General features: G+C 45.3%; 1 protein-coding gene across 2 annotated transcripts in view; it reads left to right on the plus strand.

The window, feature by feature from the left end:
- The window catches only part of USP40 (ubiquitin specific peptidase 40), a 132,839-nt gene that overhangs the window by 84,424 nt on the left and 33,020 nt on the right, over positions 1 to 15,395 (plus strand). For both annotated transcript variants that reach the window (XM_077272376.1, XM_077272375.1), the window contains exons 16-20: positions 489 to 808; positions 949 to 1,075; positions 2,698 to 2,755; positions 2,888 to 2,938; positions 11,323 to 11,411. In XM_077272376.1, coding sequence (XP_077128491.1) covers positions 489 to 808; positions 949 to 1,075; positions 2,698 to 2,755; positions 2,888 to 2,938; positions 11,323 to 11,411 — 645 coding nt within the window. The remainder of the gene's footprint in view (positions 1 to 488; positions 809 to 948; positions 1,076 to 2,697; positions 2,756 to 2,887; positions 2,939 to 11,322; positions 11,412 to 15,395) is intronic.

Here is a 15,395-nt window from a genome sequence, read left to right on the forward strand (position 1 = left end):
ACATGCTATATGCTCATATGTTGTTATTGATCTCCTACTGCTTTTGCACCGATCTGGTTAGCTGAGAGCCAGCAGGAGGGTGTATACTGCAGAGGAGAAGCTAACTTTCTTATTGTCAGCCTCCTAGTGGCAGCAGCATACACCCACGGTCTGTGTCCCCCAATGATTGGCTCAGAGAAAAGGATTTTACGGTGAGTACACAAAAATCCCTATTTTTAGGATAGGTGATCGATATCAGAATGATGGGTGTCCAGCATCCGATACCACCACTGATAAGCTGCAGCCAGCTCCAACAATGACCTGATGTAAAGGTCTATTGAGCCGGAATAGCACAGCTCTGTACGCTATAAATTGGCAGCTATTGGGCTCTTCAGCTCACCTACTATTCAGATGGCTTTTCTCTAATCATGAGTTTTATAGTGGTAGGTCTTTTTCTCATGGTTGCTATGTTGCAAATGTACTTAAATCTCCTTTTATTTGTAATGCAGGTTGGAGGTCTGTCTGTGCAGAGCGGACCCGAATTTGCTCCTCTTCTTCTAACAATTATGCGTCCGTGTAAAACCGAAAACAATGGTTGCTCGCAGAAATACTCAGAAAGTCAGAGAGTTTTCCCTTCCAACTTTCAGTTGAAAGACCTGCAGCAGACATTAGCTGGTAGCCCCTCAAAAGAGTCGTTATTGTGCTCCCCGTCCACAGAAACCAGCGAGGGCTGGAGTGTTTTTGCCATAGAAGATATGAGCAAAACCCTGAAAATGTTGGGCCTTAGAGATGGAAGCTCCCTACTTCTGCTAGATTCTCAAGAAGAGGGGTAAGAACTCGCCATATGTCATGTTACATACACATTTCACTTATATTACACATAGGGACTTATTCTTCACATATTACTGTGGTTGCCGCAGTATATAAAATATCATTGCCAAGACACATGTGGATAACTTTTCATTCTAGGGAAATGGTTGTTGCTGCGGGGAAAGAGATGGCTGTTGACTTCAGCTTAAACTACATGAAAGTCCAGGACTGGTGCGGCTCAGAGTCTCAAAAGAGAATCGTTCAAGTTAAAGCAGACCCGGACTCTGTGAGTAGAGCAGATCTGATATTCTTAGTTTAAAACTCTTACTCTGATATCTGACCACTAAGTATAAATGTAATTTCCTTGGGAAATCTGTAACAATGTAATATAATGCAGCTATAACCTCACCTTGCATGGACTATACACTCACCGGCCACTTTATTAGGTACACCATGCTAGTAACGGGTTGGACCCCCTTTTGCCTTCAGAACTGCCTCAATTCTTCGTGGCATAGATTCAACAAGGTGCTGGAAGCATTCCTCAGAGATTTTGGTCCATATTGACATGATGGCATCACACAGTTGCCGCAGATTTGTCGGCTGCACATCCCAAAGATGCTCCATACAAGGCAGGATGGATCCATGCTTTCATGTTGTTTACGCCAAATTCTGACCCTACCATCCGAATGTCGCAGCAGAAATCGAGACTCATCAGACCAAGCAACGTTTTTCCAATCTTCTACTGTCCAATTTCGATGAGCTTGTACAAATTGTAGCCTCAGTTTCCTGTTCTTAGCTGAAAGGAGTGGTACCCGGTGTGGTCTTCTGCTGCTGTAGCCCATCTGCCTCAAAGTTCGACGCACTGTGCGTTCAGAGATGCTCTTAGGCCTACCTTGGTTGTAACGGGTGGCGATTTGAGTCACTGTTGCCTTTCTATCAGCTCGAACCAGTCTGCCCATTCTCCTCTGACCTCTGGCATCAACAAGGCATTTCCGCCCACAGAACTGCCGCTCACTGGATTTTTTTTCTTTTTCGGACCATTCTCTGTAAACCCTAGAGATGGTTGTGCGTGAAAATCCCAGTAGATCAGCAGTTTCTGAAATACTCAGACCAGCCCTTCTGGCACCAACAACCATGCCACGTTCAAAGGCACTCAAATCACCTTTCTTCCCCATACTGATGCTCAGTTTGAACTGCAGGAGATTGTCTTGACCATGTCTACATGCCTAAATGCACTGAGTTGCCGCCATGTGATTGGCTGATTAGAAATTAAGTGTTAACAAGAAGTTGGACAGGTGTACCTAATAAAGTGGCCAGTGAGTGTATGTGTTAGAATTAAATGCAATAAATGAGCAAACAAATTTGAGCTGCCCTCTTCCGGCGTCCAGTCTGGTCCATCACAGGTTGGACCAGGGCAGGAATCACTTTTGTGCCAGCAATCCTCTACATGTCATCCTGAGGTACGTATACCGCTTATTGGGCCCTACTGGTCACCCAATCGGACAGCGAACCAGTGGAGTTTTAATCTTTGTTTGCTCATCTCTATTAAATACTTACGGTATGTAAATATGTTACATGTTGCATAGCACATGTAGTTGCATGTTTTGGCAAAAACTTTTAAATGAGATTTCCCTACTGTCACATCGGAGTATGGGTGCCTTACACATTAGATTATATAAATGATTTTGCGTCCTCAGTCATTTACTCCTTGGAAAATTAAGCTGCTGCCAGAGCTTGTAAATGATCAGTTCTTGAGAAATGGCTGCTAGCAAATCTAGTGTTCGCTCTATAACTATCTAAGGTATGGTCATCTGTCAAGTACCTTACCATTAAAGCTTACAAGATAAACTTTAAGAAGTAGAAGAATAATAGAAAAAGTATTTTGCACACCTTTTTTTTTTTTTTCAGACTATCTTAAGTATTCGCAGAAAAGCAGCAGAACTGTTGGAACTTCCAGGAAATGATGGTAAGCCTTTCAGTTATGCATTAACATTTCTTTTATCGTACAGCTTTGCCTTCACCCTAATGAACCTGGCTTTTGTTGTATGAAAAAAATTATTTCCACTATTTGTATTTTTTTTATATATATATATATTAGGTGACACATGCCTCAGACCTGTGCATAAAAGCGGAAAGCTGCTCCCACCAGGTGAGAGATATGACCGTCTATGCCCATTGCTAATGGTGCAAATTATCTGAACCTTTACAAATATTGTAAGTCAAATGTGGTCAGAGATGGATACAGATAGAAGTAAAGCCTTTCTGAAAGCAAAATACAGTCGTGGCTAATAGTTTTAAGAGTGACACAAGTTTTGGTTTTCACAAAGTTTGTTGCTTCAGTTTTTATAGTGGCAATTTGCATTAACTAGATTATGAAGAGTGATCATATAAATTGCAAACTAATAAGTTGCCATGAAAATTAACTTAACCACTTTTTCACTGATTTTCAGCCCTGCCACAAAATTACTTGCTTACATCATATAAGTGCTCTTCTCACTAGCTCGGGAGAAAATGTTTAATGAGGGCAAATCTGATATTACTCTGCCATACTGTTTGAATTTACTGATGTGGATATACCATGGTTTAGGGGCTTTGCTGCTGGAAAGAAAAATCATCAACCAATGCCAATGAGGTTTATTATTTCAACACGTTTTGGTGCGGAATATTTGTTTTTTGTTGTATTTTTTTTCTCTGAATAAATGCATTGAAACGAGTTTAAATAAAAAATAAAACCTTTTCAGCGCTAGTAGAGGATTCTTCTTTCCAGTAGTGCAGCCCCTATACAGTCTATATCCATGTCTGAAAATTCTCTTGGAGGATTTATTCTCCTAGCCATAGAGCAGCAGCAGCTGATGTCTATGGTTTTTACAGGAGTTGTGCCTTTGCACAACGACGTTCTGCACCTGTTTTCTCCCATTTTGCTATTCCACCATTTAGTGCACTTTTGGGTTCCACCCTAGCTCATCCCTCATCATTAAAAAAAAAAAAAAAAAAAGAAAAATCATTGTGTGTGAAATCATTGTTTTCTGCTAACTATGGTTATCTCCAAGGAAACACATGCAGTCAGTGTTGTTTTGCATCAGATTGGCTATACAGGCAACAACATTGTTTGATTTGCTCTAAATCAACCATTCATTGGACCATCAAGAAATTCAAGGAGAGAGGTTCAATTGCTGTGCAGGAAACTTCAAGTCATCCTAGAAAGTCCAACTATTGCCGGAACCGTCTCTTAAAGATGAATCAGCCTGGTGATCAATCAAGTAGCAGTGCACATGCTCTGGAATGGCAGCAGGCATCAGTACATCTGCATGCAGACTAAGGTGAAGGCTTTTGAAGGCTAGCCTGGTGTCAAGGACAAACTCACATTTTGCAGGAAGTACAGGAATTAGACTGGGGTAAAGTAATTACTTGTGACTCAGCCCTCTTCTCTTCCAAACGTTTGGAACATCTGTGAGAATGATCATCCAAACAAGAAAAGGGGTCTGCTAGCATGAGTCTTGGATCATGCCAGCAGTAAAGCATCCTGAGACTGTCCATGTGTGGGGTTGCTTTTCATCCAAGGGAAGTGGGTTCACTCACAATTTACTTCACCATTTCCTAAGAAGACTGCCATGATTAAAGAATACCCAAGGGTATGAACTGGGATGTAAACTGGTGTGCATGCAGTGTGTAAACGCACGTTCAAACTGGCTACTGAACAGAAGGAACCAGACAGAAACATAATGATTGAATACCCTGCAGTAAATAAATACATAAATAGCATAGTTCATGAAAATATTATACAGCACTTAGTTAACAACATGTTTTTTGATCAAACAAATGCGAAAAGCCATCCAGCCTCATCACGGCGACCATAATTCTAATATAAAAACCTTACTGTTTGTCAAGGGACATGCATGTGGATAAGGGTTGAGATGTCCAGGCCCAACTAGTGGAAACGGACATATGGGAAACCACATCAATAATGCCAGCTCAAAGGAACGGTAGGCCTTACCTTTATATGCACAGGATGCAAACAGAGGAAAAAAAACCCAAAGGTATGAACTGGGATATAAACTGGTGTGTATGCAGCGTGTAAGCTCACGTTCAGACTGGCTACTGAACAGAAAGAACCAAAGACAGAAACAATGATTAAAAACCCTGCAGTAGATAAATAGCATAGTGTGTGTAAATCATATACGGTACTTGGTTAACATATTTTCTCTATCGCTTCATTGGGGGACACAGGAAACCATGGTGTATGCTGCTGCCACTAGGAGGGTGACACTATGCAGGACAAAAGTTAGCTCCTCCGCAGTGTACACCCCACCGACAGGAAGTAGGATATTCAGTTTAGCTTAGTGTCAGTAGGAGGTGGACACGGGTCTTTCACTAGACCCATATCTACCTCAGTGTGCGTCGTTCCTTTTCAGGTACTTTGGAGGGATACAGTGTGAACTGTCACTACTGTACTCCCACAAAGAGACTGAGTACGGTGTGTACTGCCACCCCGTATCCTCATACGTCTAGTCGGCAGGACCCCAGCCCCTAACACAGAAGCGTGTTGAGGTGATCCGATTGTCGGTCCTGCTCCCGTCTCCCACCCACTCGCCCGCCAGAGCCTGTTGGTTTGATGAAACGCGGATGTCCCACAACGCTGGATTATCAGACATACGAACTTCCTTGGATGGGGAGGTACTTTCTCTCTCCCCCCAGGTGTGGCGAAGAAGATAAGAAGATCAAAGAAGAAAGAAGACCAATTTTTCCTTTATTTTAATAGTGACCATGCCACTCCCCCCATGCTCCGGCGGTCATCAGAAGTAATCTAGGTCCCGGCTTCTCCCGGGCCTAGCTGCGGAGTTGGGCATTAGGGACCTTTCCCCCCTAAAATTTTGAGGGTATTGGGGGCTCCAGGCTTTCTTTTGCAGTGTTTTTAGATCCTCCACGCCGCTCCCCCATGCTCCGGCGGTCACCAGCAGTAATCTAGGTCCCGACTTCACTCGGGCCTAGCTGCAGCGCTGGCTCCGCCCCCTTCTTCCTACTTTTCAGGCGGGCTTTTTTCCCGCCCGTTGCTCAGTTCCTCCTGGCCTGTGTAGCTTGGCACACCTGGCCTGTTATAGCCCTGCCCCTCTCAGCTTCATCTCTGCCTCTAAGCCGGCGCAATATTTAGCCTTCTGAACCCGGCGCTTGGCTCTGCCCCTCTTCCAGGCTTGTCAGTCTCCTTGTACAGAGTGGGGCTTTTCAGCGTGTTTCCCTGTAACGTGCGCTTTTACCCTCCGGAGCCAGGGCATCCTCTCACGGCCGCCATTTTCCACCTCCTGCGACCGAATAGTGCCTTTCCTGTGGGACCTTCCTCTTCCAGCTTTCCTACAGCCTGGAAGCTGAAAACAGGGCAACTACTGTGAGTAGCTGCGCTGCAGAATTACCTCTGTATATTGTGCCTCCCAATGCGCATCTAGACAACTTTTTCCATAGTTCCTTTTAACCATCTTCATCCCTGTATGCTTAAGTTTAGCTTCCTGATTGATCTGAGTCTGCAGAGTCATCCGGTAGTCTACGTTCTATATGCTTAGACGGGCAAGAGGTTGTCTCTTAAAACGGTTCTCCTTTTCTGAGCCGTTTTGTTGATGTAACAGGGTCTACATCACGGGGTTGAGATCCAGGGTTCCACTCAAGGTCCCCTTCAGTACGTCTTCAGCGTTTTCCTCTCTAGCAGGTTCACAGTACCCTACTCTCAAGTCTTTCCTTGTCAATTAAGTTTAATGGTCTTTCCTTGTCATTTTCTCGGAATCCTTAGTCCAGCCATTTCCAAAGAGGGAAGCGTCTCAGTTTCCTATGTTCCCTCTCTCCTGAGCTCACTGCGAACTGGACCACTTCTCCATTTATGGACCCTCCGGTTTCCAGATTTTCCACCAATAGTCCTCCTCTCCCAGAGAGAGCATCCCTCAAGGATACCAACGGCGGACTAATAGTCCTTGGCAAGGTCAACCTTGAAGTGTCCACCGTTATATTGTGCCCTGCCTTTGTCTCCACCTGGGCAGCAAAGTTTATAGACGCATGGGCTAAGCGGCTCCATCTGGGCTTTCTTTCTGGAGTCCAATCGGAGGAAATGGCTGTCCTCGCGGACCAATTTACGCTTGCAGTTAAGTACATGGTATCGGTCTCCTCGGATGCCGCTGCAGGTGCTACTTGGACATCCAGCAATATCGTGGCCATCCGAAGGACCATTTCACTTAAGGCGTGGCAGGCGAACTTATTCTCATAGAAGTTCCTCACCAACTTGTCTTTCCAGGGTTTTCGTCGATTTGGCTCCAAGTTGAACCAAAGTATTAAGGAGGCCACCAGAGGGACAAGCTCTCTTCCTCAGAGTAACCCTCGTCGTTCTACTGCTGTTTTTTTTCCTCAGCGTGACTCGACGGGATCTAACGGAGGAGTCCATCCTTGTCTTTCAGGATGAAATCTCTTCATTCAGTAATTGCTTCCTGGGAACCACATATGTTTTCCTTTGTCCTATGGAAGCCTTTATCCAGGTCCTCTCTTCTGCAGGACATCGGAGATTCCAGTTTTATTTTTTGCGAGGGGCGGGTCCATTTTAATTTTATAGCTTTCCCTTTGTGCTCTCAACCACTCCCAGAGTTTTGCAGAGTCTGTGGCAGCAGTTTTGCACATTCTGTGGATCACAGGTCCACTGCTCTTCCCTTACCTTGCCGAGGTTCTCCATGTCTCTGTCCATCATTCTTGATCCCCTTCCTTTCGTCCGGCTCGGACTCATCCTTCGTAGGTTCTGGCTGCCTGGCCAGGGCGACGTGTGTCTATCCAGCTAGGCCGCCCCTCCCCCTTTTCAGTATATGGGCTCGGCGTAGAGAGGCCCTCCGGCCTCCAGGTCAATGAATGCTCGCTAAATCCGGTCAACAATTTTTAGGTTTACCAGGTCAGAGCAGAGCTCCTTCTTCCGGGTTTAAGGCGCACTCTACCCGAGCAGTGGGCGCCTCCTGGCATTTCACATAGGACCTCCGCCCTGCACTTCTACAGAGCGACGATCGGTCCTCCACATGTTCGTAAAAAATAAAGAAAAAAAATAAATACATTTTCAGAGTCCATGCCTGGCTTCAGTGTATGCCGACTTAGGTAGAAAGACCTTGCAGGTGACGGTGGTGAGTTTCTCCGATCTGATTGGAGATGACTACTGTTCCCGCCCCAGGGACTGCTTTGGTCCCATGGTTTCCTGTGTCCCCCAATGAAGCGATAGAGAAAACAGGATTTTTGGTTGCTTAGGCTTCTTTCACACTTCAGTCGTTTGGCGTCAGTCACTTCCGACAAAGTGACGGATCGACGGATCCGTCACAATTGTTGAAAAAACGGATGTAACGGATCCGTTTTTTTGACGGATCCGTTACTCGGGGGTTGTATATACTTTTTGGAGCATGCGCAATTGAAAAAAATTGAAAAAATGGATTGGGGTGACGGATCCGTCGAAATAACGGTTGCGACGGATCCGTCACCCATAGGTGGCCATTCTATGAAATGACGGACGCGACGGATCCGTCGCGATCCGTCATTTCAACAGAGACAAAAAACGTTGCAATGACCGTCAATGTCTAGATGACGTCCGCTAAATTTTGACGGATCCGTCGCATGACGGATGGAATGGATGACCATCCGTCACAATCCGTCGCTAATGCAAGTCTATGGGGGAAAAAAACGGATCCGTCAAAAAAAAAACGTATCCGTTTTTTGAGGAAAATGACGGTTTTAGACTGTCGCCAAACAACTGAAGTGTGAAAGAGGCCTTACTGTAAATTCTGTTTCTCGGAGCCTTCATTGTGGGACACAGCACCCTCCCAAGTTGAACAGCTGTTTATTGTGTTATATTGTTAAAGTTTGAGTTTTCTTTCTCTTTTACATGTTGCTTCTCCTACTGCTTTCTCACTAACTGAATACCTAGTTCCTGTCGGTGGGTGTATACTGCGGAGGAGGAGCTACATTTTTATTTGCATAGTGTCAGCCTCCTAGTGGCAGCACCACACCACAAAAAAACGATACCAGAGTCAAGCTAGTATATCAAAATACAAATCACCTTTATTAATAAATTACACAGACATTTAGTGCACAAGAAGGAAGGATGTAATCCATATCCCAAGAAAACGCTATGCAGAAAAAACGCAGGGGAGCACATACCCTGGAATAATCCCACTCCATATCAAAAAAATGGCCACCATTATATCAAGGCACATTGCCACTAAACAAACAAGTATACGGCCCAGGCTAGGAGAGGATATCTATGCATACCATAATTCACATTTGTATCATAATAATTACCGGTAGCTTGATGCAGTCAGGGTGTCCAGGGGATGTGCGCCCGCCCCAACGCGCGTTTCGGTGAAGCACCTTCGTCAGGGGGCCATCCTAGTGGCAGCAGCATACACCCATGGTTCCTGTGTCCCCCAATGAAGGCTCCGAGAAACAGATTTTACGGTAAGCAACCAAAAATCCTGTTTTTTTACTGTCCCAGTTACGGTCACCGTGAAGAGGCGAGATGGCTTTCGCATTTTTTTTTTAATCAAAAACATGTTAACTAAGTTCCATATATTATTTTCATGCACCATGCTATTTATTTATTTATTTATTTACTGCAAGGTATTTAGTCATTATGTTTCTGTCTTTGGTTCTGAACATGATTAAAGAATGGCAGACAATCCTCAAGGAGCGACGTCTCCAAATTATCTAGAAGCTATTTGGTGATGAATAATGCTTTTTCAAGCATGATGGAGTCCATGTCACAAGACAAGTGATAATTAAGAGGCTGGATGAACAAAACATTTAAATTTTGGGTACATGGCCATGAAACACTCCAGTTCTCAATCCCATTAAGAACCTGTGGTCAATCCTCAAAAAATGGGTGGACAAAAATTGTGATAAACTCCAAGCACCAATTAGGAAACAATGGGATGTCATCAGTTATGATTTAGCCCAGAAGCTGATATCCAACATGTAAGGGCGAAGGCCAGAAGTCTTGACAAATAAGGGACAATGCTGTAAATATTGAATCTTTGCATAAACTTGATGTATTTATTAATAAAAGTTTAAGGCTATGTGCACATGTTGCGGTTTTTACCGCGGAACCGCAGTGATTTTGATGCTGCGGGTCCGCAGCAGTTTCCATTGCGTTTACAGTAAACATGTAAACCAATGGTAAACCGCAAACCGCTGTGCACATGCTGCGGGAAAAACCGTGCAGAAACGCAGCGGTTTACAACCCGCAGCATGTCACTTCTTTGTGCAGAATCGCAGCGATTCTGCACACATAGAAATGCATTGATCCGCTTACTTTCCCGCATGGGGCTGTGCCCACGATGCGGGAAGTAAGTGGATAATGTGCGGTTGCTACCCGGGGTGGAGGAGAGGAAACTCTCCTCCAGGACCTGGTAACCATATTTGTGGTAAAAAAAAAGAATTAAAATAAAAAATAATGCTATACTCACCTCTCAGCGCTGCACGCGGCTGTCCGGTCTCAGGTTTGCTGTGCGAGCAGGACCTGCGGTGACGTCGCGGTCACATTACCGTGACGTCACGAAGGTCCTTCTCGCACAGCATCTTTGGAAACGGACCGCCGCGTGCAGCGCCGAGGAGATCGGGACGTCAGAGGGTGAGTATAACCATTTTTTTAAAATTTTGAACATTACTATTGATGCTGCATATGCAGCATCAATAGTAAAACCAAAACCCACAGCGGAAACCGCAAGACAAAACGTGATAAATCTGCAGGGATAACCGCAGCGGTTTTGCCCTGCAGATTTATCAAATCCGCAGGGACCCGAACCTACGTGTGCACATGGCCTAAAAGCTTATGAAATGCTGATACTTCAGGAACCATAGGAACCATCTGACTAAAAGATCTAAAAACACTGAAGCAGCGAACGATGTGAAAACCAAAATTTGTATCGGTCTTAAAACTTTTGACCAAGACTATAGTGTTGTAGCATTGAAGAACAATGGTAGGAGGACAGTCTAGGTGAGAGCGTTGACACTTAATAGCAGTTGAATAGATACATTTTGTCATACAGTCGCTAGTAAAGCTTTTTCTTTATCTTAAATGAACTTTCCACTTTCTGGGACCAGATAGTAATTAAAGTAAATGGGAGCTGCAGTACCGCGGAATGGCCACTACACAGGTTATGGATAGAGATGAGCGAATATGTTCGGAAAACTATCGCCGAATCCAAATGTGCCATATTTGTACCATATTTGTGCTGATTTTATGTATGATGATCACTCCCATCGACTCCAGTGGCATTCAGCGAATATTGCAAATACGGCAATCGTAATCCGAACCGAATATTGAAATATTTGCTCATCTCTAGTTATGGATCTGCGCTGTTATGAATCTATACAGTGCGTACATCTGGCCACCGCTAAATCTGCAAGCAGTTAGTCATTGGGGGTCTGGGGTTTTGTACTCTCACTGATTTGTTATTGAAGACCTATCCTTGGAATAGGTCATCAATATGTAACTTCTGGAAAACCTCTTTAATAAACTTTTCTCCTTTTTCCCAGTTTCTGAGGATGTCACACTGCAGGAGGCTGATATTAAAGCTGGGAGCATTTTGGGTCTGTGTAGAGGCAGAGCACCTAAGGCCTCAGAGGTATGTGTTTAAAATTTTTTTTTTTAGTCCAATAGTCATTAGGTGTGTAATATAAATCATGTATTAAAAGTTATATTCTACTATTTGGGCGTATGCATGTCTTAGTCACGGTTACTTACAGCAGATCACCGGTTTCTTTTACAAAATAGTTTTTTTTGGGTTCAGTGGAAATGTAATATGTATAGACTAGCGCAATAATTTTGCGATCAGCAAGGGGTACCAGCTTATACTCCATCTATACCATCGTCTGATATCAGTCATCTGGAAGATTGTTTAAAATGCTGTACAACTTTTATTGTGTATACAGTTGACGTACCGTAAAAGCCATTTCTCTATCGCCTCTCATTGGGGGACACAGGAACCATGGGTGTATGCTGCTGCCACTAGGAGGCTGACACTATGCACAAAAAAAGTTAGCTCCTCCTCTGCAGTGTACACCCCACCGACTGGCATTATACTCTTGAGTTTTAGCTTAGTGTCAGTAGGAGGTGGACACGGGTCTTTCATTAGACCCTTATCTACCTCAATGTGCGTCGTTTTTTTCCTTCAGGTTTTTCCGGAGGGATAGAGGGTGATCAGTCACACCTGTAGTCCCACAATACGGACTATGAGTACGGCGTGTACTGCCACCCCGTATCCTCATAGATCCAACAGCAGGACCAAGATCCTGGCACACAAGCGTGCTCAGAAGTCCGGTCCTAGCTCCGTCCCCCACCCAGTCGCCCACCAGAGCCTGTCTGTTGGAGGAGACGAGGACGTCCATGACCAGTTCCACGGACGTCTAATACCTTCCAGGTTTTAAGGTTAGTACCGGACGGCGTTGGATGTTTAGGTGAGTATCCTTTTCCCTCCCTATCAGTCTCTCCTTGGGGGGTCTCTCCAGATTCTCTGCTCCCTCCATCACTGGGAAAGACAAGAGCGGGGAAATATGGGCACTTCCACAACTTTTCCTGCGGCCGCATCTTTACTCGGCGCGGCGTGGCGCCTTACAGGCAGCCGCACAGCTGTTACTGCGGCCGCACTTTCTGGCACAGACCTCCGCAGTAGCGTTTGCCCTGGTGACCGGCCGCGTTGCTTCCTCCACGGCGGCCGCACTTTTACAGGCAGTCGCACTGCCTTGCCTGCGGCCGCATCCTTGCTCTGTGCGGCACGGCCCCCTACAGGCAGCCGCGCCGCTTTCCCCGGCGGCCGTACCTTTCGGAGCTGACGCGCTGTCTGCGGTCCTCTCCAGCGGCCGCCAGCTTCAAATTTAGTCCCCGGCTTCGGCCGGGGCCTACTTCCGGTGCCGCGTCTCCGCCACTTCCGGTTTGCTCGGGCGGCCTTTTCTCCCACCCGACGACCTTCTCTCCACATTCTCCGCCCACCAGCACCATTTTTGATGCTCCTGGGACCTCAATTAGAATACACAGATGCTCCAATAAAAATTAAACCAATAATAATACAAGATAAAATTCAATAAAATATATATTGTATATCGGTGCTCTGTGAAAGGTAGTGACTAAACACTCAAGTAAGAAACAACCGCCACAGTCAGGACATGGAATGCCAGAAAGAGTTGACCCACACAGGAGATAGATATAAAATAGCCTTTATTATAGTGAGTGGCAAAACAAGAAGAGTTATATATACATAAAATTTGCAATCAAATATAGGATAAAAACAAGTACGCGATTTACTTTCAGGACAATAGAAAAAAATATAAAATATTTTATAATATATGGTGCCCTCCAATCATGGTTGGAACAGATAGAAACCTACTTAAATAAAATATAAAAATTGTATAAACAGTGACCACCTAAGATATCACCTCAATAAAACGCATTAAAGTGCATAAGTGAAAAAAGTTTTATGGTGGTAGTGTGTGGGACTGCAGAATATAAAAGCACACCATTCAATACGTGCAGGGGTCCCCTGACGAAGGAAAGTGTTTTCCGAAACGCGCGTCGGGGTGCGCGGTGTCAGGACCTGGCGTCTCTCCTCACTGGTAATTTACAGATAGAATACCCCTCTATTTTCTTTGCACTCTGCACTTTTTTTGGTGTGTTCACTGTGCAGCTACATGCTGCTTTTGTGAGTGGCTTTGCACGTATTGAATGGTGTGCTTTTATATTCTGCAGTCCCACACACTACCACCATAAAACTTTTTTCACTTATGCACTTTAATGCGTTTTATTGAGGTGATATCTTAGGTGGTCACTGTTTATACAATTTTTATATTTTATTTAAGTAGGTTTCTATCTGTTCCAACCATGATTGGAGGGCACCATATATTATAAAATATTTTATATTTTTTTCTATTGTCCTGAAAGTAAATCGCGTACTTGTTTTTATCCTATATTTGATTGCAAATTTTATGTATATATAACTCTTCTTGTTTTGCCACTCACTATAATAAAGGCTATTTTATATCTATCTCCTGTGTGGGTCAACTCTTTCTGGCATTCCATGTCCTGACTGTGGCGGTTGTTCCTGGGACCTCAGCAGACTCCGCCCTCCCCACTTCGCTGGCGCCACACACCGCCGCTCCACCACCTTGCAGAGCGCGCAATCTGGCGTTTTTTTCCTGCGGTTCCTCTTGAATTGCGGCAGGAGCTCTTATCGCCTTCCTGACTAGAGTCTTCCCCGGAGGTCCACATGCAAGCCGGACGACGTCCTCCACCTGGTTTCAGTTTTCGTCTGCCGTGAGTAGCTCTGCTCTGCAGACTGACACTTCCCTCTGCCCCCTTGTCCCCTAACCCTCTGGCATTTCTTCAGGGACCCTTCAAAATGTCTACCTCTAAAGGGGGCCTGCTCTCGTCCTCCTACTTCTTCCTCTAATTCCTCTGCCTTAGTCAAATACTTTGCATGTTCGTCTTGTAACTGCAAACTTCCCTCAGGTCAGTCCTCTCCACTCTGTCAGGCCTGCAGCAACCCGATTGTTCCCACCGCCCAGGATCCCCCGGCTGCTCCGCTTGAGAGCGATACCCCTACCCCAGGCTGGGTTTTCTCTCTGTCACAATCGGTGGCGGATCTAACACGGGTGTCTCAAACTCTGGTGTCAGTGCTGGACCGATTACCCCTGCAGACTCCCGCAGTAGCCAGCGGGTCGCAGGAAGCTCCATCCGAGCCCTCCATTGCAAGCTGCAAAAGGTCCAGACAGGAACGCCGGTCTGAGTCCTCTTCTCGCTCCATCTCACCACACGGTCCTTCTCTGCGATAGACTTCCCCCCTGTCCTCCTCCCCTGAGTCAGGCGAGGCGTTCTCTGATGCGCCCTCAGAGGATATTTCGGATCTGGATTCTAACCAAATCGCTACCATGAGGGATATGGTTCAGAATCTCATTGGAGCGATAAATCAAACCTGTGTCATCAAGGAGTCCTCTATGGAACCCGCAGATCAGGCGGTTTCGTTTAGACGGGCTATACCACCTTCCAAGTTTTTCACTCACCCGGAATTCGAGGAGATTATGACCAGAGAAAGAGAGAACCCGACCAGACGCTTTCAGAGAGGAAAGCGACTTGGCGTTTTATATCCCTTTTTCTCCGGAGCTCATCGCTAATTGGACTGCTTCTCCTTCAGTGGATCCTCCAGTTTCCAGACTGTCCACCAACATGGTTCTTCCACTGTCCGGCGGAGCATCTCTGAAGGATTCTAACAATAGGTAGTCAGGTCAAGAGTGGTGCGCTCAAAAAATAATGATGCGGTGCTCAAAGGAAAAAGACTCAAATATGATGAAGAAGAACCTTCGACACTCAACAAGTCCACAATTCTTTACTCTCGATAGGAATTTTATTAGGCAGCCAGCAGAAAAATAACAGTCATCAAAATTCCAACGTTTCGGCATACATTGCCTTTTTCAAGGAAGTCTGTATATAGTAAATAGCGTTCCTATTAAATTACTAGCCAACACGGCGTGGGAAAAGGAGGCGACTGCAAAAAGTAGAATACTGGCGTGCGTCCTGTAGCTCAAGGTGAGATGACCTCTCACCTTGAGCTACAGGACGC

The sequence above is a fragment of the Ranitomeya variabilis genome, chromosome 7, assembly GCF_051348905.1.
Source record: "Ranitomeya variabilis isolate aRanVar5 chromosome 7, aRanVar5.hap1, whole genome shotgun sequence".
NCBI lineage: Eukaryota > Metazoa > Chordata > Amphibia > Anura > Dendrobatidae > Ranitomeya > Ranitomeya variabilis.